The 22,211-nt window shown below is 44.4% G+C and overlaps 1 protein-coding gene across 1 annotated transcript in view; it reads right to left on the reverse strand.

The window, feature by feature from the left end:
- TACC1 (transforming acidic coiled-coil containing protein 1) overlaps positions 1-21,900 on the reverse strand; it is a 97,517-nt gene extending 75,617 nt beyond the window's left edge. Inside the window, 2 exon segments of the mRNA XM_030201913.1 lie at positions 19,554-19,657; positions 21,373-21,900. Of these exon segments, the coding sequence (XP_030057773.1) occupies positions 19,554-19,657; positions 21,373-21,530 (262 nt within the window). The 5' untranslated portion in view covers positions 21,531-21,900.
- Between the last annotated feature and the right edge of the window lie 311 nt (positions 21,901-22,211).

Here is a 22,211-nt window from a genome sequence, read left to right on the forward strand (position 1 = left end):
AGACTCTTTGCCAGTGGGGCACAACCTCTGATCTGCAGTTAACTGTGAGTAAACGTGCTTATTCCAATAAAGGACGTTTTTGGAGACATTAGTCTTCAGGTGTCAACTGGTGTGCCAAGGTTCTACAGCAGCAACAAGTCCTAGAGGCCTGCGTGTATGCAGGTCCCTGGAGCACTTTTAGTGGGTATCGCAGTGCACTTCAGGCAGGCGGACCCAGGCCCATCCCCCCTACCTGTAACACTTGTGCTGGTAAATGAGAGGCCTCCAAAACCCACTGTACCCACATGTAGGTGCCCCCTTCACCCCTAAGAGCTATGGTAGTGTTGTACATTTGTGGGTAGTGGGTTTTGGGGGAGGGGGTTGGGGGCTCAGCACCCGTGGTAAGGGAGCTATGCATGTGGGAGCTGTTTCGGAAGTCCACCGTACTGACCTCTAGGGTGCCCAGTTGGTGTCCTGGCATATCAGGGGGGCCAGTGTACTACGAATCCTGGCCCCTCCCACGACCAAATGGCTCGGATTAGGACATTTTTGAGCTGGCCGGTTTTAGTTTCCATTATCGCTAAAAAAAAAAAAACCCCCAAAAAACGCCCAGCTCAGAAACGAACAAATCCATGGCATTTGGTCCATACAAACCGTATTTTCAAAACAAAAAAAAGAAGTCCATTTTTTTTCGAAAATACGGTCTGTCCCTCCTCTTCATGTACCCATTTTCGGACATAGACACCCATGGAGATAGGCATTCGCGTTCGATTATGCCTCTGTATGTTGCCTCAGATGGTTCAGAGGGTTTAATAAGTGCATGGCAAGTGTGGCCCAGGGGGGCCGGGCCATAACTGGGGGGGGGGGGGTGAGGAGAAGAGGGCCAGTGACTCAAAGTGCAAAGCTCCTTGAGGACTGGAAAAATAACAAAGGAAAACATGACAGTAATGAAAAACAGTAGTATTCTCAACTTCTCGTAACAACTGAGATGGAGGGGAAAGAGGACTGGACATCAGAGTGAAGAGGGAACAGGGGTGGAGGTAGAAAGATGAGCTGGTTTTCCCCCCAGCACTAAAATGCCCAATTACAGCACTGGAAAAGTCCGAGGATGAGCCACCCCCCCCCCCCCAAAAAAAAAAATATTTCACTGGAACAGAAGGAGAAATTGTTACAGTACCATATTACAGCTCCAAGGCCCAGAGGTGGAGGAGGGAAGCCTCCTAGCTGCCTCTCCACTGTGAACAGCTATCCAAAACAAATCTAAATGAACTCCTGATATTTAAACACATCTTGATCCCACCTTTCAGATCCAGCACGTCCACCTTTCACTGTTATTAAAAGCAGAGCTCCTCTCTGCTGAAATCCTGTTCCTTTCATGCACCATCATTCCCAAGGCATTAGAGTTCTTCCTTAACTGAACCTACTTACAATCCATCCCACCTGAATTTTGGTGTTTCCTATTGTGACACCCCACCCCACCCCCTAGGATAGCAGGAGAGAGGATTTTCAGAGAGGTTACTAAGACAACGAGGGCTGGGATGGCCAGCCTTGTGGGTGGATCTGGGAGGGGCAGCAAGTGATAAAAGGGATTATGTCTGTGAAATTAAGGTTATTGATCCCCCTCCCCCAGGCCCACTGCACAATTGGGAAGTTCTAGACACTAAACTGGCAGACTTTGCCACATCCAGCAAATGAAACCCCTGCCACAGGGAAGAAGATGCCTGCAGACAGTTCCCTTCCCCTGCGGAGGGGGAAGGACACCCCAGGTAGAAGTGGGAGCCTCACTTCTGGCAGGATATTGAATGAGTGTTAGGATGGGACAGAACTAAAAGAGTAACCATGTTGCTGATGTACTATGATTGTTCGCATTGTTTTGGGAATTAAAGGAGACTGTGTCTGAAACTGATCTGAAACTATCAGATGCCCTGACTGTACATATTAATTTGTGGTATGGAATTGTTTCTAGTTATTGTTAAGTAAAACCAGTTTGAAGTTTACTCCAATGACTGCTGGTCAGTTTTTGGATAAGAATGGACTTGAAAGTGCCCAGAAAAATAAGTTTATTCTTCACCCTACCGATTTTAACCTGGCCCCGGCCTGCGCCCAGCTTGAAGTCCCCATCTGTTTTATGATCCCCGGTCCCTGACTGAGGGGTGAGCCAGGGGTTACACTGTCATGGAAGCAGGGGCGTAGCCAGACCTTGGTGGGAGGGGGGACAGAGCCTGAGGTGGAGGGGCACTGTTTAGCCGCCTCCCCCGCTGCCCCCTCACCGCTGCCACCGCAAAAACCCTCCCCAGTCGCCGCCAGGTATCTTGTTTGCTGGCGGGGGTCCCCAACCCCCCCCCCCAGCTGAAGAGTCTTCTTCAGCGCCGGCCGACTCTGGCGCCTTCGCTGTGTGATGATCTGTTTCGAACTCCTGACGTCCTGTACCGTGCACATCCTGTATGTAGCCCCGTGCAGGACATAAGGCATCAGAAACAGATTATCACACAACAAAGGCGCCAGAGTCGACCGGCGCTGAAGAAGACTCTTTGGCTGGTGGGGGTTGGGGACCCCCGCCAGCAAACAAGGTACCTGATGCGGTGGCGGGACAGGGTCGGTCAAATGTAGAGGGGGCCAGGGCTTAATCTGCGGGGGCCCATGCCCCCACGTAGCTACGCCCCTGCATTGCGGGCAGTGTTTTTCTCAGGTTCTTAGACAGAAATAGAATGACACTTCACCCTATACAAGAAAAAGGCCAATTGGCAGTGGCTTGCATCACCAGCATCCTCTTTAAACTATTATCAGACCTAAATGTCAATTAAAGTTTTGTTTTTCTTTTGTCTCCTTAAATCTTCAGTCATGGCCTTGCTATCTCATTTCAAAGGTTCTTATTTGATTCTTTCCAGAGTGCATTGTCTGGACTAGTTATAAACAACAAAATAAATCATTCCTACTCACTGCAATCAGATGTGAGAGAAAATTAGCCAAAATTAACAAAGATGATATAAATCTTGATAACCACTAAACTGTACGGTAGGCGGGATCCCAAAGTAGAGAAAGGCTGTTTCTCAAAATGAGATACCTTAAGTTATGAAACTCTACAAACACATCGTGCAGACGGGGAGAACCCCAAACTGGAGCTGCTCACAGCTGCAAACAGCAGCAGCATCTGCTAGGTACATGCCTGCTGTTTGCAAGGAATCCCTGTCTTTAAAAGTGAGGCGCCTCTGGTAGGCACTAATCCTGCATCTGAGACAATGTGGAGTCAATATCAAAATATTTGCTCAGTTAACTTTGAGAGTTAACCGGATAATCTATTTTTGAAATTTCAGAGCCCCATACCAATTATTATTATTTTTCCTGGAAAAAAGATCACTTGTTAAATAGGAGAGAAGTCACGAGGTATGCTGGGGGTGGGGGTTACATTTTAACCGATAGGCAGCGCATCAAGTAGCACTATCCAATTACAGTTAATTGTTGGGGAGAAAAAGAAAGCTGTTCTAACTTTAATCAGCTATTTTCAAAGCTGCAGACTTGACTGGTTAAGTCTGGAATATCCAGAAAACAAATTCAGTTATCTTTAACTGGTTGTTCCCAGGATGAGTATGGACCCTAGTGTGACTAGGGGAAAGGGGGGGGGGGGAGGGCCCAAGCAGGGTACGAGGCTGAACAGGATCTGGTGCAGAAACTCAGCTTCATGACAATACAGCCAGAGCTCAGATCCACAACCCTCCCATCCATCTTAAACCACATATACCACACCAAGATGCTGTATGGAAGACAAGAGCACACAAATATGAAAATGCTTATTTGGAAATATATGGGACGCAAGGTAAGAGGAGAAGTACAACCGAAATGATTCGGAAAGAAAAATGGGACTTCCATGTGATCGATAGTTTGTAATGACTAGAACACACATCTGGATCAGATCTCTGTACTGTGCCTACCTCCAACAACAACAGCTGATGGGAGGGCAATTACCCTTCATTGCACAATTGTAAACGCCAGGAGGAGCCAGTTCCACTCCCACCACCACATGCTAACACTGGCACTGTCATCACTGCACATCAGGGACACACAAAGCCACAATCAACCCCCCCCCCAAAAAAAAAAAAAAACCAAAACAAAACACTGTAGAGTCTCACATATAGGAACAGAGAAGCACAGGCATCACACACACACAGCCTGCTGTGCAGTCTCTTCATGGCAGAGCTGCACAGGACACAATGAGAAAGGACTGTGCTTCCAGCCTGAACATTTTGTAAAAAGATAGGGAGGAGGGGTAGGAAGGAACAGAAGTGCATTGTTACTGAGTGTCAGGAAATGACTGTCTTTGTTTATAGCAATGTGAGAGGAAAGAACAAAAATCATATGAACAAAAACAGAGCCACTTCCCTAAATCTGTTAAACACAAGAAATTCAGAAGACACAACCTTCCATCCTCCCTATGGAATCATTACCAGTCTTCATCTCCATCCCCTCCCCCCAACTATGACACTTATGAAACCCTTTTCTCCCTACAGGTGTTTCTTTAAAATGATTTCACCAAAAGCTGCATTACAAGCCGATCCTTCAACAGACCCTGGGTCAGAAGGGATGGGACCAGGTCCCCCATCCCAGACTTATAGGGGGAAACTTTTCAAAGCATTTCCTGCAGATAGAGCATGTTTTACACACAGAAAATAATTTTTATAAAATTGTATGGCTAAATACACAGAGACGAAAAAGAACCCTAACAAGATTGTACATCATAGTTGTCCCAGGAACAAAGTTTGGTGGAGCCTGCATATATTTGTGACCATCACTAGAAAAAGGTGACTAAAGTCTCGAGAAACAAAAAAAAAAAAGAGGATGTTTTAATGAATTCTGTTAGAGAAAATAATTTAGTATAACAAAGAGAGGGAACCTTTGTAATACAACTGTCCAAACCTCATCCTTTTATTTGCGCAAAATGGAGAAGTTTGAACATTTATTTATATATTTTTCACATTTATATCCTGCTTTCAACCAAAGTGGGTAACAAATCAAACAGACATAATAAAATGACATTAAACTACATTAAACTACCAACATCAAAAACTATCTTTTCGCAATACTCCGAGCTAAGTCACTCAGACACATATTTTTTTATATTTTTTTAAATTTTTGTTACATTTGTACCCTGCGCTTTGCCACTCACGGCAGGCTCAATACATATGGAAGGACATTTTCAATATGATGTCTAAGTCCCACTTTGGACGTTTTTCACAAAAGGTCCAAAATCCGAATAGAAAAGAGCATCATTTTTGAAAAAAGAAAAATGTCTACTTTTTTTTCAGAAATGCCATTTCAAACAAGGTTTTGTGTTTTGTACATTTTTTGGAAAAAAAATGTCCAAATGAAAAATCTACAAAATCAAGCCATTGGGATGTAGGAGGGACCAGCATTTTTAATAGAAACAGTCCCCCAGACATCCCAGGAGAGCAATGAGGTACCCTAGGAAGCACTGCAGTGGACTTGAAATAAATGCTCCCAGGTACACATCTCACCGCTGCTCCCTTATCTTGTCTGCTGAGCCTCCCAAAACCCACTACCCCCAACTGTACACCACCACAATAGTCCTTATGGGTAAAGGGAGCACCTATATGTGGATACAGTGGGTTTATGGTGAGTTTTGGAGGGCTCACAGTTCCCACCACAAGTGTAACAGGTAGAGGGCAGTATGGGCCTGGGTCCATCTGTCTGCAGAGCACTGCACTGCACCCACCACTACTCCAGGGACCTGAATACTGTTCTAATGGACCTAAGTATAACATCTGAGGCTGGCATAGAGGCTGGTAAGTAAGGGAAAGGGAAATAGGACTTGATATACCGCCTTTCTGAGGTTTTTGCAACTACATTCAAAGCGGTTTACATATATTCAGGTACTTATTTTGTACCAGGGGCAATGGAGGGTTAAGTGACTTGCCAAGAGTCACAAGGAGCTGCAGTGGGAATCGAACCCAGTTCCCCAGGATCAAAGTCCACTGCACTAACCACTAGGCTACTCCTCCAATGTTTTTAATCAGTTTCCTTGGGGGGGGGGGGGAGTATGGGGAGATTATCCCCAATTCCCTCCAGTGGTCATCTGGTCATTTAGGGCACCTTTTTGTTCCTTGTTATAAAAACAGGTCTAGCTCAAAACATTTTAGTTTCAGTCCTGGACAGTTTTGTTTTGTTCCATTATATGGCTGAAAAATGTCCCAAGTCTCATTAACACTCAATTCCCGCCCTTAACAGGCTCCCCACACGCCTTCTTGAGATTTGGATGCTCTGCAAACAGCTTAGAAAAACCTTGAAAAATAGGTTTCAAAAATACCAAATTTGGATGCTTTTATGACAAAAAATATCCAAATGCTGCTTTATGACTTTTTAGATGTTTTTCTCTTTTGAAAATGAGCCCCATGTTCTCTTACAAAAATATTCTTCTAAATAAGCATGACAGAGAAATGAGTCTTCAGCAAATGCTTAAACTGCTAAACATTATCACACAATCTCATGTAGTCTGGAAGACTATCCTATAAACCAGGGCCAGCAGCGGAAAAATCATTCAATCTGGTTTTGGTATAGTGATATGCTGTTGCTGAAAGCAAACACAACTGTTTAGATTTTTCAGACTTCAAAGACCGAGCAGGCTGATACATTTTTAAAGCATCACAGAAATACATTGGCACATTCACACAGACCCTTTTATGGATCAGAACCAGAACCTTAAACATGATTCTGAGCATAACCGGCAGCCAATGAAGGTGTTTTAACACTGGAGTAATATGTGCCAACCTACGCACTCCAGTGATTACACGTGCCGCTGCATTCTGTATGACCTGCACAGCCTAGAACATAGCCGATGATAAACCTAAATAAACTTTTGCAGACTTGCTTACAGACCCATGGAGTGGAGGAGTGGCCTAGTGGTTAGGGTGGTGGACTTTGGTCCTGGGGAACTGAGGAACTGAGTTCGATTCCCAGCACAGGCAGCTCCTTGTGACTCTGGGCAAGTCACTTAACCCTCCATTGCCTGCCACATTGAGCCTGCCATGAGTAGGAAAGTGCAGGGTACAAATGTAAAAAAAATAAAAAAATAACCCCCCCCCCCCCCCCCCTCCCAATCGGACATTCTCAACATCTACAACTTTAGTCACCTTTTCCCAGGGATGGTCACGTTTTATAAAATACATAGAGTGGTTGACTGCATTTACACCTTCCCCAGGGCAGGTGTAAAATTTGTGTGAGCAAGTTTGTGAGGTAGGCACATTTTTTTTTAAGTGCTCGTTTTAAGGCTATTTCACAAATGTGCCCCAAGTTTGCTTTTATTTTCTGCTGTGGTTTGAGACACTGGAGCTGCAAATCCAGAGTAATAGTGGAATAAAATTAAGACAGCCACTATCTGTCCAGTCACCTTAGACTAGGGGTTCTCAACCTAATCTTCAGGACACACCCAGCCAGTCAGGTTTGCAGGATACCTACAATGAATACACATCAGATAAATTTGCATGCACTACCTCCACTGCATACAAATCTATCTCATGCATATTTATTGTGGGTATCCTGAAAACCTGACTGACTGGGTGTGATCTGAGGACTGGGTTGAGAATCCCTGCCTTAGATGAAGCTCTTTTCTCTTCTGTAATACTTTTCCACATGCCTTCTCTACACAACAACCATGAATCTGAAGCTTTAGCGTAGCAGACAAGCGGAATCTTCTGTATCAGTAAGGGAAAGGGACATTTCGAATGGATTTTGTGCCTGCTATTTCCAAATTAGGCTAAGGATAGCCTATGATCTGGCAGTGTGCCTCATCACCCATAAGTAAAACCTGTTGGGAAGTAGCAGAGACTAGGCTGGAGATACTAATGTGTCACTCTTTAGGCCAGGTCTCTGGAAGCCCAAACAGCCTCAAAGTCAGACTTATCAAAGGGGGCCTTTCTGACATATCTGTTTTCTATTAAAGCAGTAGCACCCTACGGCATTTCATCAGTGGGTCCCAGATAGCCTCTCTCCTTCTAATAATCACTGCTGCTGAAGATTCACACCAAAATGTCCATCCAACAGGTAAACAAGGAGGCTTTGCAAGTGTTAGTATAACTTGCATCAGAGAATAGTTATCAGTGACCCAGACCGGTCATCCACATATTGAGGCACTCCCTCCCCATTCACTGAATGCGGCATGAGCCATTGAGGCTGGTTCTGTGGAGGAAAGCCTCTCCTGCTGGAAAGGATTTTCTTCTTTACAAGAGCAGTGTCATGCGCTCCAGAGCTCATAACCAAGGACCACTACACCATAGAGCTCACGCACACCTCATTTATATTCCAAAGAGGCTTCATTTCTGTCTCTTGTTAAAATTAGTTCCAGGCATCCACCCACGTCCATGTGTGAACTGCCAGCTGACTATGTAGAGCCACTGCTGAGCAGAGGCATTTCACAAAAAAACGTAGGTGGCAACCACTTAGCACTGGTTCAGCTGCAGCAGTGACACACAGTTGGTGGTGCAGACACTACCTACGGCTTGCAAACAGGACCCACGGCTGAAATTTAAAAGCAGGACCAGAATGCCAGGAATATAGTGAGCTAAAAGCAGGAGCGATTTAGAGTATTCAGCTAACATGGTGCTGGCTGGTAACCATGGCTTCCGAATAATGGTCTTCTTCCAATCAGAGCATCAGCACTCCCACCTCAACATGCATACACCAACAGTGCTTTATATCCTGACTGAATCAAGAACATGAGCCTCCCACACCCCAGAGAAACAAGGCTCTTTTGCGCATCCAGGCACAGCACATTGGGCTTTTGGCTCAAATCTGGCCTACTGGTTAGGGTGGTGGACTTTGGTCCTGGGGAACTGAGTTCAATTCCCACTTCAGGCACAGGCAGCTCCTTGTGACTCTGAGCAAGTCACTTAACCCTCCATTGCCCCAGGTACAAATAAGTACCTGTATACAATATGTAAGCCGCACTGAGCCTGTCATGAGTGGGAAAGCACGGGGTACAAATGTAACAAAAACAAAAAAAAATCAGAATTAACCTATAGTCTCTGTAGTGGGACTATAGTGCCATGACTTTCCACAGCTACCTAGAACTTTTTCCTCTATTTTAAGCCCCTGCTTGTCCAGACCAGACAACCCATCAGAAAGTGTAGTACCCTCCAGAAACAAGTGCATATGCATCCAGTCTCTGCCTAGGTGCCGCTGAATGGGACTTTTCCCTTCTTATTCTTGGGAGCTCTGAATACATCGGCCAGCCCCAAAAGCAGAAGTAGTACCTGGGAACAGAAATCAATCATACACGCAGCACACAGGTCATCCTCCCTCCAGAAATTCAGGGCTGTGGAGTCAATGACTCCAGCTTCAAAATAAAAACTAATATATGGTAAATTTATCATTTTATACTTGGATATATTTACCAGTACTTTAGATCCAGAACAAAAAAATGTAAAGCGTAATATCAGTAGGAGTCAGAGTCGAAGGTTTAGTGTACCAACTCCACAGCCCTACAGAAATCGTTTCAGTTAAACCCCTACCTCCTACCCTCATTGGAAATCAACTGTTCCAGGGCACCAACAATATATCCAAGTCCCATACCTGTGGCTATAAAACAAATTAAAACAAAACACAGAAGAAGCCCCCACAGAGATCCAAAGATTCTTTTTATTAATATCCAAGACTCAACATGAGCCGGTCTGCATCAGGAGTCTGAACCGGATATAAATTGCACCGACTACCACAGTACACTTGTCGCGGTCTTCCGACAAAAATTATATCAAATCAACAGTGCATGTAGAAAATCTATGGAGCCGCAGTCAACAGGGAACATGAAAGATTTCTCCGCATACACGCAGGGTGAGCACTCACTACTCATGTTGTGGCGCGCGGAGAAGTCTTTCATGTTCCTTATCGATTGCGGCTAGGTAGTTTTTTTATACAATTTTTGTTGGAAGAAAACAGAAAGTGTACTGTGGTAAACTGGTGCAATTTACATCCGATTCAGACTCCTGATGCAGGCCTAGTGGCCGAAACATAGCCCGTGTCAAGTCTTGGATGTGAGTTGGTCACCATTGCTGTATATTTGGTGTCTATAAAACAAGTTAATATGATGCGCCACTAGCTTTAAACAAAGATGTATTCCTTATTATATTCCACACACAAAATGAAGAGCATGTCCAACCAACCTCCAGAAACATCAAATACAAGGATGGAGTCAAGAACACCCAGGACCTCTAGGCCCCCCCCCCCCATCCCCCAAAACTAAAAAAAACTTGGTAGTCCAGTGGGACTGCTAGCCCTCTATACCCGCACACACTCTCCCCCCCTCCCCACCCCGGCGGCCTAGCTCGAAGTTGGAGGGAGGGACTAGCACTCCCTTCCTCCGCTGCGGGAGAAAATCCTGGACCTGTCAAACCTCTTTTGCTGTTTTACAGAACCAGGCTATTTTTTTTTGGACTGCCCGGACCTGTCAAACAACTTCTGCAGGAGGACTGTGCCTTGGGGACATGCCCAGGCACAATCCTCCCGCAGAAGTACCCCTATGATCAGAGCTAACAGTGCGCCTAAATTTGCATGCTATTAGCTCTGATCATATTATTATTAGCATTTGTATAGCGCTACCAGACGCACTCAGCGCTGAACACCTGACACAGAGAGACAGTCCCTGCTCAATGGAAGGGGCATTAATGGCCCACACTGTTCTGGTGCTACTTTTAGAGCGATGCGGGGGGGGGGGGGGGGGATTCTGATCATCTGCACCTGTTAGCGTTAGCCAAAGCAAAACCCAAAACCCAAGTGTTCTAGCCAGAACATATTAAAGTGATAAAACTTTTTAGCAAAAGAAAGGTATCTGCAGAGAGCTGCAGGTCTTCAGCTACTAACAGAGTCAGTAGGGATTTTGGATTTAGCTCATGCCTTCTCACAGTAGTAGTTCAAGGTGTGTTATATTCTGGTACACAAGCACCACAGTACCCAGGTACATAAGAGGTGCAGAGCTTCTGAAACCCCTACTTTGCTATGTATGAGGACCCTGTGTTGCACCCCACTGTAACATAATTTAAATAAAAGGAAAATTCTTTGTGAATGGACACACCCAAATAGCAAACAGCATTAAACTGAGTCTACTACAAAGCGAAACAAAAACATAATTGAATTCTGGTCTCTCTTATCTAATCATGGAGAGCTGAGGCAGGAAAGCATGATCACTCATTATCAGGGCATAATTTGAAGACAGTAAAGGTGGAACTGTGGAGCTAGGGAGAGGGTGGGCTGGTAAGAGGCAGGAGCAAAAGGAGAAGAGAGGCTGGATTATGGAGTAGCATGATTGTTCTCTGCTCTCATCTAGGCTCAACACTCTCCTCTCTTCCTCCTTGCAGGCTGTCTGGAAAGGAGGGACTGCTACTCTGGCATCTGAAAAGAAGTGGAGCAGTTGCCTTCCTGAAGGGGCTTGGGGGGGGGGGGGGGGGAGGAAGACAAGAAGGAGAGGGGAGAAAAGACAGTGAAAGGCAGAAGAGAGTAAAAGGAGGATCATCTTTTTGCAGTCTTTTGATTTTTTTTCACTGCACCTTGGGCTACATTTATCAAACACGTTTCCTACAGATGCAGGATTGGAGAAAAAAAAATAGAGTGGATATTTGTATATTCTCCTGTGCTACCATGGCCCCGTCATATCAATGAATTTAACCATTCTTCAGCAGCCTTCTGCTTTTACAACTACAGTGGTGGAAATAAGTATTTGATCCCTTGCTGATTTTGTAAGTTTGCCCACTGACAAAGACATGAGCAGCCCATAATTGAAGGGTAGGTTATTGGTAACAGTGAGAGATAGCACATCACAAATTAAATCCGGAAAATCACATTGTGGAAAGTATATGAATTTATTTGCATTCTGCAGAGGGAAATAAGTATTTGATCCCCCACCAACCAGTAAGAGATCTGGCCCCTACAGACCAGGTAGATGCTCCAAATCAACTCGTTACCTGCATGACAGACAGCTGTCGGCAATGGTCACCTGTATGAAAGACACCTGTCCACAGACTCAGTGAATCAGTCAGACTCTAACCTCTACAAAATGGCCAAGAGCAAGGAGCTGTCTAAGGATGTCAGGGACAAGATCATACACCTGCACAAGGCTGGAATGGGCTACAAAACCATCAGTAAGACGCTGGGCGAGAAGGAGACAACTGTTGGTGCCATAGTAAGAAAATGGAAGAAGTACAAAATGACTGTCAATCGACAAAGATCTGGGGCTCCACGCAAAATCTCACCTCGTGGGGTATCCTTGATCATGAGGAAGGTTAGAAATCAGCCTACAACTACAAGGGGGGAACTTGTCAATGATCTCAAGGCAGCTGGGACCACTGTCACCACGAAAACCATTGGTAACACATTACGACATAACGGATTGCAATCCTGCAGTGCCCGCAAGGTCCCCCTGCTCCGGAAGGCACATGTGACGGCCCGTCTGAAGTTTGCCAGTGAACACCTGGATGATGCCGAGAGTGATTGGGAGAAGGTGCTGTGGTCAGATGAGACAAAATTGAGCTCTTTGGCATGAACTCAACTCGCCGTGTTTGGAGGAAGAGAAATGCTGCCTATGACCCAAAGAACACCGTCCCCACTGTCAAGCATGGAGGTGGAAATGTTATGTTTTGGGGGTGTTTCTCTGCTAAGGGCACAGGACTACTTCACCGCATCAATGGGAGAATGGATGGGGCCATGTACCGTACAATTCTGAGTGACAACCTCCTTCCCTCCGCCAGGGCCTTAAAAATGGGTCGTGGCTGGGTCTTCCAGCATGACAATGACCCAAAACATACAGCCAAGGCAACAAAGGAGTGGCTCAGGAAGAAGCACATTAGGGTCATGGAGTGGCCTAGCCAGTCACCAGACCTTAATCCCATTGAAAACTTATGGAGGGAGCTGAAGCTGCGAGTTGCCAAGCGACAGCCCAGAACTCTTAATGATTTAGAGATGATCTGCAAAGAGGAGTGGACCAAAATTCCTCCTGACATGTGTGCAAACCTCATCATCAACTACAGAAGACGTCTGACCGCTGTGCTTGCCAACAAGGGTTTTGCCACCAAGTATTAGGTCTTGTTTGCCAGAGGGATTAAATACTTATTTCCCTCTGCAGAATGCAAATAAATTCATATACTTTCCACAATGTATGTACATCCCATGAATCAATCACGATAGGTTTCTACCCACCTGTGATGCCAGTCCCATGAGAGTTTCATTCAGCAGGTCTAGCCCTAACAGATGGGCCAGATAGCCACTTAGGGTAGCAAAATTGGGGGTGGGCCGGTATATGTAGCATGGCACCCACATAGCAAGACAGCAGTATTTAAATGCTGCTATCAGCACAACAGTGGACCTTTTAGAACAGGCTCAAGGCCAACCATGACCCACCCCTCAGGAGGATGGAGATAGGGTGGCAACAGTCGCAGAGGGAAGAGTGAGACACTAGTCAGGGAATTGGAGGTGAGATACTGGGACACATTGAGAGGGGTAGGGAAGATGAGGATGATAGAACTGTGGGGGGGGGGGGGGGGGGGGGGGGGGAAAGCCCTGCCACACAGAGTCCTTGCCTTCATCCTCTCCATTAAAAACCTCATCCTATAGGTATCTAAGGAGGTAAATGAATATTAAAACCTCTGGTCCTTTCCTGAACTGCAAATGCTCAGAATATGGGGGATTGGGGGGGGGGGGGGGGGGGTTGACATATCAAACAAGCAAGGCTGCTTCTCTGTCTCTGTGCAGTGCTGCAGTACCTAAATTGATTTCTCTCACAAGATAAGCCTATTCTAATGATGATTTCAGTGACAGGACAGCACTAAGACAGCAAACCAGCATTATCTGGCAAACAGGCACTGTGGCTATTCATTCAGTTACTCATAAGGGCAGTCTGGCAAACATCCGGGCATGATCCATCATTTGATAGATGGCATTCTAGCAATCAGCTCTGATTATCCACCCTGAGGTGGCCCCTAACGGGCTTCCTTACGTGCTATTGACTGGGAGGTGGCCTTTAGGATGCTGCATATATGAAAGGTGCTGCATTAAACCAAACTATTTCAGATGCAGAACAGGAATTAACCCATATCATAAGTGTCAAATAAAAGCTCAATACACAAGGGCTCCATGCATGTGTGTGCACGACTGCAAAATAAAATGGCTTCACCCACTAAGGAATGCCTTTAAGGTTGGTTTGAAAACAAATTTCAAACATATTCAGAGATGGCTGAAGCAAGACTATATGGTGAGGGTGTATCAAAAGCCCTCTGAACTGAGGCTTGAGGATCTAAATCTGTATACTCCACAGGAAGGGAAGAGGAGGGATGCGATAGATTTATTTACCTTTCCTTCAGGTATATCTATTACCTCATTTGATCTCCTGACTTTCTATTCCAATAGCTTTAACAATTATATTAAAAAAGTGTACAAAAATCAATAATCATAATTATTATTATGGAATGCATTAACAGTCAGCCCTGTGCCTTCAAAATTCCATCTCACGTTCAATTAGGTTATAACAATCAGTCACAATTAATGAGTAGAAGAGTAGCCTAGTGGTTAGAACAGTGGGCTGAACACCAGGGAAGCCAGGGTTCAAATACTGCTTCCCCCTCTTATACTCTGACCTTGGGCAGTCACTGTACCCTTCACTGACCAAGGTACAACTTAGACTGTAGATCCACTTGGGTAAGGAAATATATCTTACACAGCCGAGTGTAACTTGCCTTGATCTCCAACTGAAAAGGGTGAGTAATAAATCAAAAATCCAAGGACATGCTCAAGTATTAAACACTATCAAGTATGGAAAAACCTGTGCTAAGACCTATGCTTTAACTTGCTTCCTGAAGCTAAAAATTCAATTAAAAGCGAATATCAAATGACAGTCCATTTCATAACGGAGGCTCGATCACACTACACGCAGATTTATGGATCATAAGCTGCACTGCCAAAGAGGAAGGGACCGCCAATAGGCCCTGTTGGGAAGAATGCAAGTTTCTACCAGCTGGGCCCATATTGTTGAGACAATTATACACAAAGAATAAGATATAAATAATGCACAAGTAGTGTTTGTAAAAGAAAAGGTAGTTCTAGAACAAGGGATCGTGGCAGGGGACCAAAAGGAGCAGACTGAGTACATTAGGAAATATTTCTGTTACATCTCCAGGTGTAGGTGATGAGGCCAAAAGGGTAAAAATACAAAAAGCTTGGGATAAGACTCAAGGGAAATACAGGTCAAAAAGGGGGTGAGGTGTTCTGTCTTTTGACAGACTTGCCTAAGTAACAGTGGAACCCTGGAATGGGTTAATGTTTGTTATTATTTCACTGCTAGGTCATGTGAGCTAGGCATTGTGTGTAGTGTAGTTTACGTTAATGCAACCACTCTTGCCACCTCATTGACAAGCTCTGTTTCTATTGGTCTCTACCTTCTTCTTCTCATCTGGGCTTGTGTGCCCTACTTTCTGGCCCTCTCTATGATTCTGTCTCCATTTTACTTTCAGTCAGCTCATGTCCTGTTAAACGCTCTAAAGAGAACTTGTTTTTTTACCTTGGACATATCTTTATGTTAAGATATAACATTTCCAGCAGACCAGCTCTGATCCTTTCCTGTAAACCCAGCTGTGTTTTTTTTTTACCTGTTCAGCAAAGCTGGGTTTCTCAGATTTCTGTCTCCATCCACTGAAGCAACTGTCAGAATCACGAAGTCTCTGTGCCATGAGGCAATCCTTCTGAGCTACTGACTGTGAGTACATTGTTGTTGTGTTATTTAATAAAGAAACTATCAGAAAAGAAAGACTTCAGGTGTGCTGGTATGTCAAGGTTAACTGCAAGATACTGAGACTTTCAGGTAACAGGTCTTAGGAGACTTGTACACGAGGTATTCAACTGGCAGTCATTATCCTCTGGATTCTATATAGAGTGATTTAAGTTGCACACCCAATCTGGTCGTATTCTGGATTTGAGCATGCAACTTAATTAGTTAACAAACCAATCAGTGCCGAGAATTGCCACATAATTATTGATGCTAATTAGCATTAGAATTTATGCACAGAACTGTATAAGCGTATCCTATAATGTGATGCGCGTATCCTATAATGTGATGCATGTAAATTCTAAGTCATATAGTTGCAGATGTGGCCATTAGTTTGGAATGAGTGAGTGGTGAGCATTTCTAAAATCTATGCGCATGGTTATGGAATACACCTGGTCCGCGCGTAATTTAGGCGCCGGCATTTACACCAAGTTTTACTTGGCGTTAACTGCCTGCGACTAAATTTAGTTGCGTGGATGGACGCTCAGCGTATTCTATAAACCACACGGAAATATAGGTTTATTCTATAAAGTATACCTAAATTTAGGCGTACTTTTATAGAGTACGTCTAGGCGTATTTTGTATTGGCATCAATTTGTTTAGGTGCAGTATATAGAATCTAGTCCTATGTGCCATCAAATTTAAAAGTTGGTTGTAAGCTGGGGTAGGAAAACCCTTGATTCATCTTCTCACCAGAATGGCACAACAAACCCATGACTAATATCAATGTCCCAGTATTACTGCCTTTTCCCCTACCCAAGTCCTATGCAATGGGTCAATATTACTTCTAGCTCTGACTCTATGCTTCACATATAGCACGCCGCCGCCGCCGCCACCATCAAACTCGATTTGCCTCAACAATGCATCTGTCCTCTCCAGCCAAATGCATCTGCTCCCAAGCCAAAATGGAAACAACTGGAAGCAGAATCTATAAGCACTGAACAGTACCTTAAACAAAAATAGCTCCCTGTGAGCTGCACCAGAGTATTCTTAGTACTATGGCTGGGGGACATTCCTTGAAATTAACATGTAGCGCATTAAATAAATACAGAAGGTATTTTTCAAATTACAATTAAGCTGTGGAATTTGTTGCCACAAGATGTGTTGGAGTGTTAGCATAGCTGAGTTTTAAAAAGGTTAGTCAAGTTCATAAATCATTATTAGTTATGTATGGGAAAGCCACCACTTGTCTTTTCTGTGACCTGTACGGAAATGACCTATGCCTTAGAAGATAGGATGCTGGGCTTAATGAACCTTTGGACTAAACTAGATGGCATGCCTTATATTCTAGACCCTTAAACCTCTGCGACAACTATCGCCCAATAGCCAATCTTCCTTTTGCAGCAAAACTGAAAGGCTCCTTAGTTCATACACAGCTACTCGATTTTATAGTAGGACTCGGGTATTTCACCCCAACCAGACCGGTTTCTGCCCACATTATAACTCGGAAACCACTCTTTTAGGTATAACAACTTTCATTTGATCTCATTTGAGCCAAGCTAAATCAATCAGTTATACTCCTCTCCATTGACCTTACTGCTGCCTTTGACACAGTGGACCATCCTCTCCTCCTTCACAGGCTCTCCCAGATTGGCCTAGAGGGCACTGCCCTCTCTTGGGTTTCTTCCTGTCTCACTGACCAAACTTATACCGTTTTCTATCAAGATTCTCAGTCCAAACCTTTTTTTCTTAGCCTCTGGTGTACCCCAAGCCTCAATCCTGTCCCCAATTTTATTTAACATCTTTTTTAGCTCCACTGTTATTCCTTTTACAATCTTTGGACTTTGTATTGGTTTTATATGCAGGTGACATACAAATTCTTAGTGCTATTGATCCCTTTCACTGTTCCTTAATTAAATCAAAAACTTGATACTGTGAGCACTTGGCTTGCACAGCATAAACGTCTCCTTAATCCAGCAAATTCTCATGCAGTACTGTTCACATCTCGTTCTGGTACAGTCCTGAATACTCCGATTCTTCTTGGTTCTGTACATATTCCTTTAGTTGATAATGTAAAAATACCAGTGTTCTCCTTGATAACACCCTGACTTTTACCCCCCTAAGTATCTTCTGTGCTGTGTCAAACTTTCTTCTAACTCAGATGTATTTGATCTATTAGACCGTTTCTTCTCCATGCCACACTGAACATTCTTGTTCATTCCTTCATCATTTCACAACTAGATTACTGTAATACTCTTTATATGTGCTTTACTCAGCGCAAACTCAGAAGTTTACAACTCATTCAAAATACTGCTATTAAGCTAAACACGGGACATAAAAAATACGACCATGTTACGCCGCTCCTGAAAGATGCCCACTGGATCCCGCTTTCCCATCAAGTCACCTATAAACTTATCATCCTGGTTTATAAAATTTGTCTCACTGGGGGAAATCCTCCTTCCTTTCATACCTTCTCATCCCCTAATGCCCACCTTGCTCGTTGCGTGCCTCTCAGCACGACCTCTTTGTAGTTCCTTCTTTTCACGACATCTCCTCTACCGTTGCATGGTGATTTCTTTTTTTCAGTTCAGGCCCCTCAAATGTGGAATCAATTACCACTAAATCTAAAGGCTCTCCTTACTTTGGTTCAGTTTAAAGCAGACCTGAAGATGATCTTTTCTCAGACGCTTATGGACATTGAGGCTGATTAGAGTGATGAAAGGTATGCTATCTTAGTGTAATTACCCTCCCCCCCTCTTTCTTTCCTGTCAGCATTGTAGTTCTTACGCTGTAGTTCTTACCCCGCTCCTATTGTACCAGTAAGTCCTGTCTTGTCAATGTCAGTTTTGGCTTCTTTCTCTGCTTATTTTAGATTGTAAGCAGCCAAGACACGTGTTTGATGAGTGGGATAGAAAATTATTCAATAAACCTGAAACTTAAACTTGATCCTTAGGACAGCTGGTGGATGACAGAACATGGTCATTGTGAGAAAGAGCAGATGTCAACAGCTTTGTAAGCCTTGAGACCCAAGTGAAAAACCATACAGCGAGACAACTGAAATAACCACTCCGGAGGTACAAGAAAGGAGGAGGAGTCAAAGATCTGCTGGACTTATAATGAGATACAATGTCCCAGTTAGTACGATACTGGTCCCAAACATCTGTACTATCACTAAGTATGTTCAGTGAGGCTCACTGCCTGTGTGACTGATGCACTTCTTATTGCAACACTCCAGTTGGGCTCCGAGAATGTGAAGTGGGGGGTCTCTACAAAACTTACAACTTTACCATTCCCTACTGCAATCTTTTAAGTACCTCATAAATAAGTTAATAATGAAAGAACAGGGTTTGGTTTTGTGTTTTTTTGCAGAAAACATTCATCCACTGTACTATAGGACGGTGGTTCTGTACATTTACCCTGAAGAGCTAGGCACAACCACGTTTTATGTATATTGTATATTAAGTATCTATGACATGGAACGGATGTGATATACCCATCACCCATCCTGTTCTGCTGCATCAGTCATGTCCGACACTTTGTTACAAGGCCATGGATATATGGGAGATCTGCCTACTTCAGTTTGAAAAAGGGTGTGGGTCCTGTGTTTCATTTCTCTAAATGGATTCATAAAGTTTAATACTTGGCCTCCTGTAGGGCACTTTATCCTAAAGTACCTGGCAAAAAGCAAATGAATAGATCTCAAATTCCCCCTTCCCTAATGATTACAGATACTTAGCAGACCTTATAAAGGCCAAGCACTTAATTTCTATTTGTGAACTGAATGGCAGAGGTGAATAGAAACTAGTTAATGCATTTTCCTCTTTACCTTGGGTCCTGGCCTCTGATGTGGAGGGATCACATAGTTCCTTGTCTGTTGACTGCACTGGTGTATCTGCTTCAGGTGTCTCAAAATTACCTTCGGAGTCTGAGCTGTCAAAGGGGAGGGGGAGGAAAATATGATGAAGTTAACAGTTCCAGCACATTCTTAACATTTTTGAGCCTTGCAAATATGCAGCCTGCCCAGATCCCAGCTCCTGGACTGCACTAGCAGGGAGACCAAATATCCTGCTAGCATCCAGCTGTTGCTAGCCCAACCTGATATAATAAATCTTTCCAGACCCAAAAAAAAGAGGGGGGGGGGGGGGGCTAAAAACTGCACATTAAACAGTTCCTATGGCCCAAACTGATTTCAACCAACAGTGAATAGAGGTACAGGGTCTTCTGCTCATTTGGCAGTCACGAAAGTACTTGGAAATTTTCATACAGAAAACGCAGATATCCCAAAATGCTGATGCAACCATCTCCCCCTTCACTTCTGGTGTGTGGTATTCTAGTGATATTCATGGTTCTCATCTACCCCCTCCCCCATTCAGCTAACAATACCTCCTAGGGAGGGATCAGAAGGCAGAATCTGTCTAGAGTACTTCTGGGCAAATACAGCCTGCCAACATGTTATTTTCAAAAAATGTCACACCCATTTGTTTTAAGGAAGGTGCATGGCTAGGGCTGTTCTTCAGTCTCTGCTAATGAAAGTACAGAATTAAGTCTGACCACCATCTGAACAAAGACAGACATTTATTTATTTTTTTACAAGTTCCCACTGTTTCACCTATCTATAATTCTACAGGAGCAAGCTATCCAGAGTCTAAATTCTTACATGTGACCTGCAGCCAGCTCTCCCAGAAAGTGAGTTCAGCTGCCTGGTACATTTCAGAATGTAGTTTTCAAAAAGGCATCAGGGCTGGGCAGTAGCAAATCTGGCAGAACACCCTTCCCCCCACCCAAGAAGGCATTCTTAGCAGTCGGAGTCACTTCCACAGATACTGCCTGTTCATCATTGGTACTTCCTGACATCCTTCCTCTTGTTCAGGCTTAAGCAGAGTAGAGGGCCATGGGACTTGATATACCACCTTTCTGTGGTTACATCAAATCTGTGCCTGTTTACATATTATATCCAGGTACTTAATGTTCTACTTGGGGCAATGGAGGGTTAAGTGACTTTCCCAGAGTCACAAGAACTAGAGGACAGGAGGGAAAACTGAGAAGCAACAGCAGGAAGTACTTTTTCACAGAGAAGGTTGATGGGGATGAAAACAGGCGTGGGATAAACACAGAGGATCCCAATATGTCAAGAGCATAGATAGTATACAGTATAGATACATACAGTATTTCCAGTCACAGCAACAACAACAACAACAACAAAAAAAAGACACACATATGTTAAAAAAAAAAAAGGAGAGAGCGGGGGGGGGGGGGGGGGGGGGGGGGGGGGAGGGGGGTACCTGTACAGGGTAGCAGATAAAACCTTAACAAGCTGGGGGAGGGACCTGCACTGAGCAGCAGTGACAGGTGCAACCCTGGTCACCTTTCTGGGTAGACTGGATGGATCATGCTGGGCTTCATCTGCCATCATGTACTACGTTACAATGAAAAAATTCCACTGAATACCCCATTAGAAAAGGAAGCACCAAACATAGCTAAAATAAGGAATGAACATTAATGCAAGAAAAGAAAGGAGGGAACAGATCCACTTGGGGTTCAGCTGCGAAGGGCACAACTGTCCCTAACACACAGAATGAACTGTACACACTGACGGAGGCTGGAACCCATTAATGGAACTGTGCCAATGCCAGATGCATACTTGCCTGAAACTCAGTGATTTTTCCTCTGCTTGCAAGTCGTCCTCTTCTCCATCTCCTTTCACTCCTGTATCTTCAGCATCCCCAGATGCCCCTCGGACAGCAGACCATGTCCATTTGGCCCACTGGACTGGAGACAGGATCTGCCAGGGGCTAAAAGCCATCGGTGTGCCCTTTCCTCCTGGCTGTAGCCCTCAGGGTCTGTAATCTTCGCCTTACTTCTCCCCCCTCCCAAAATGGAGGGGAAACTGACAAAACGTCTGAAACTGTTTTTCAGCTGAGGCACGGATGTGGTTAAATATGAAACATCAAGTCATGGTTCCCAGCTTCCTCACAGGCACTTTACCTAAACAAATGCATGGCTTTTCTGCAGCTCTGCCCCTCCTGTAAACCGCTGCACTGATGATCTAGTTTTGATGTTTGTAGTTTCTAAGATATTGCAGAAAAGCCCTGGCTTGAAGTAATTTCTCCTGGTACCTCTGAGCCCCAGGCGCTCCCCATCAGCTGGCTAGCAGATAAACCCACAGTGCATCCTTCTAGGGGCCCGCCTTCTCTTGGGTTGTACCACTGCCACAGCAGGGAGGAGGAGGTGCAGCTCTCAGCCTCACTCCTCCCCCGCTTCCCTCCACCCCCACCACTCAAAGACTGATGGGGCCCAGTTTGTGGGGAGGAAAGTGTAGATTTCAAAAGCACAGCAAGTTGGGAAAAAAAAAAAAAAGACAGCAGAAATTCATGAAGGAGACAAGAATGCAAAAATAAGCCTCACAATCCTCAGAAGTCATAGAATCCAAACCCTGCACTTTGTGCTTTCTTATCTCTTATGCTCCATTTTCACATTTCTCCTA

Source organism: Microcaecilia unicolor, chromosome 4 (genome assembly GCF_901765095.1).
Source record: "Microcaecilia unicolor chromosome 4, aMicUni1.1, whole genome shotgun sequence".
NCBI classification, from domain to species: Eukaryota; Metazoa; Chordata; class Amphibia; order Gymnophiona; family Siphonopidae; genus Microcaecilia; species Microcaecilia unicolor.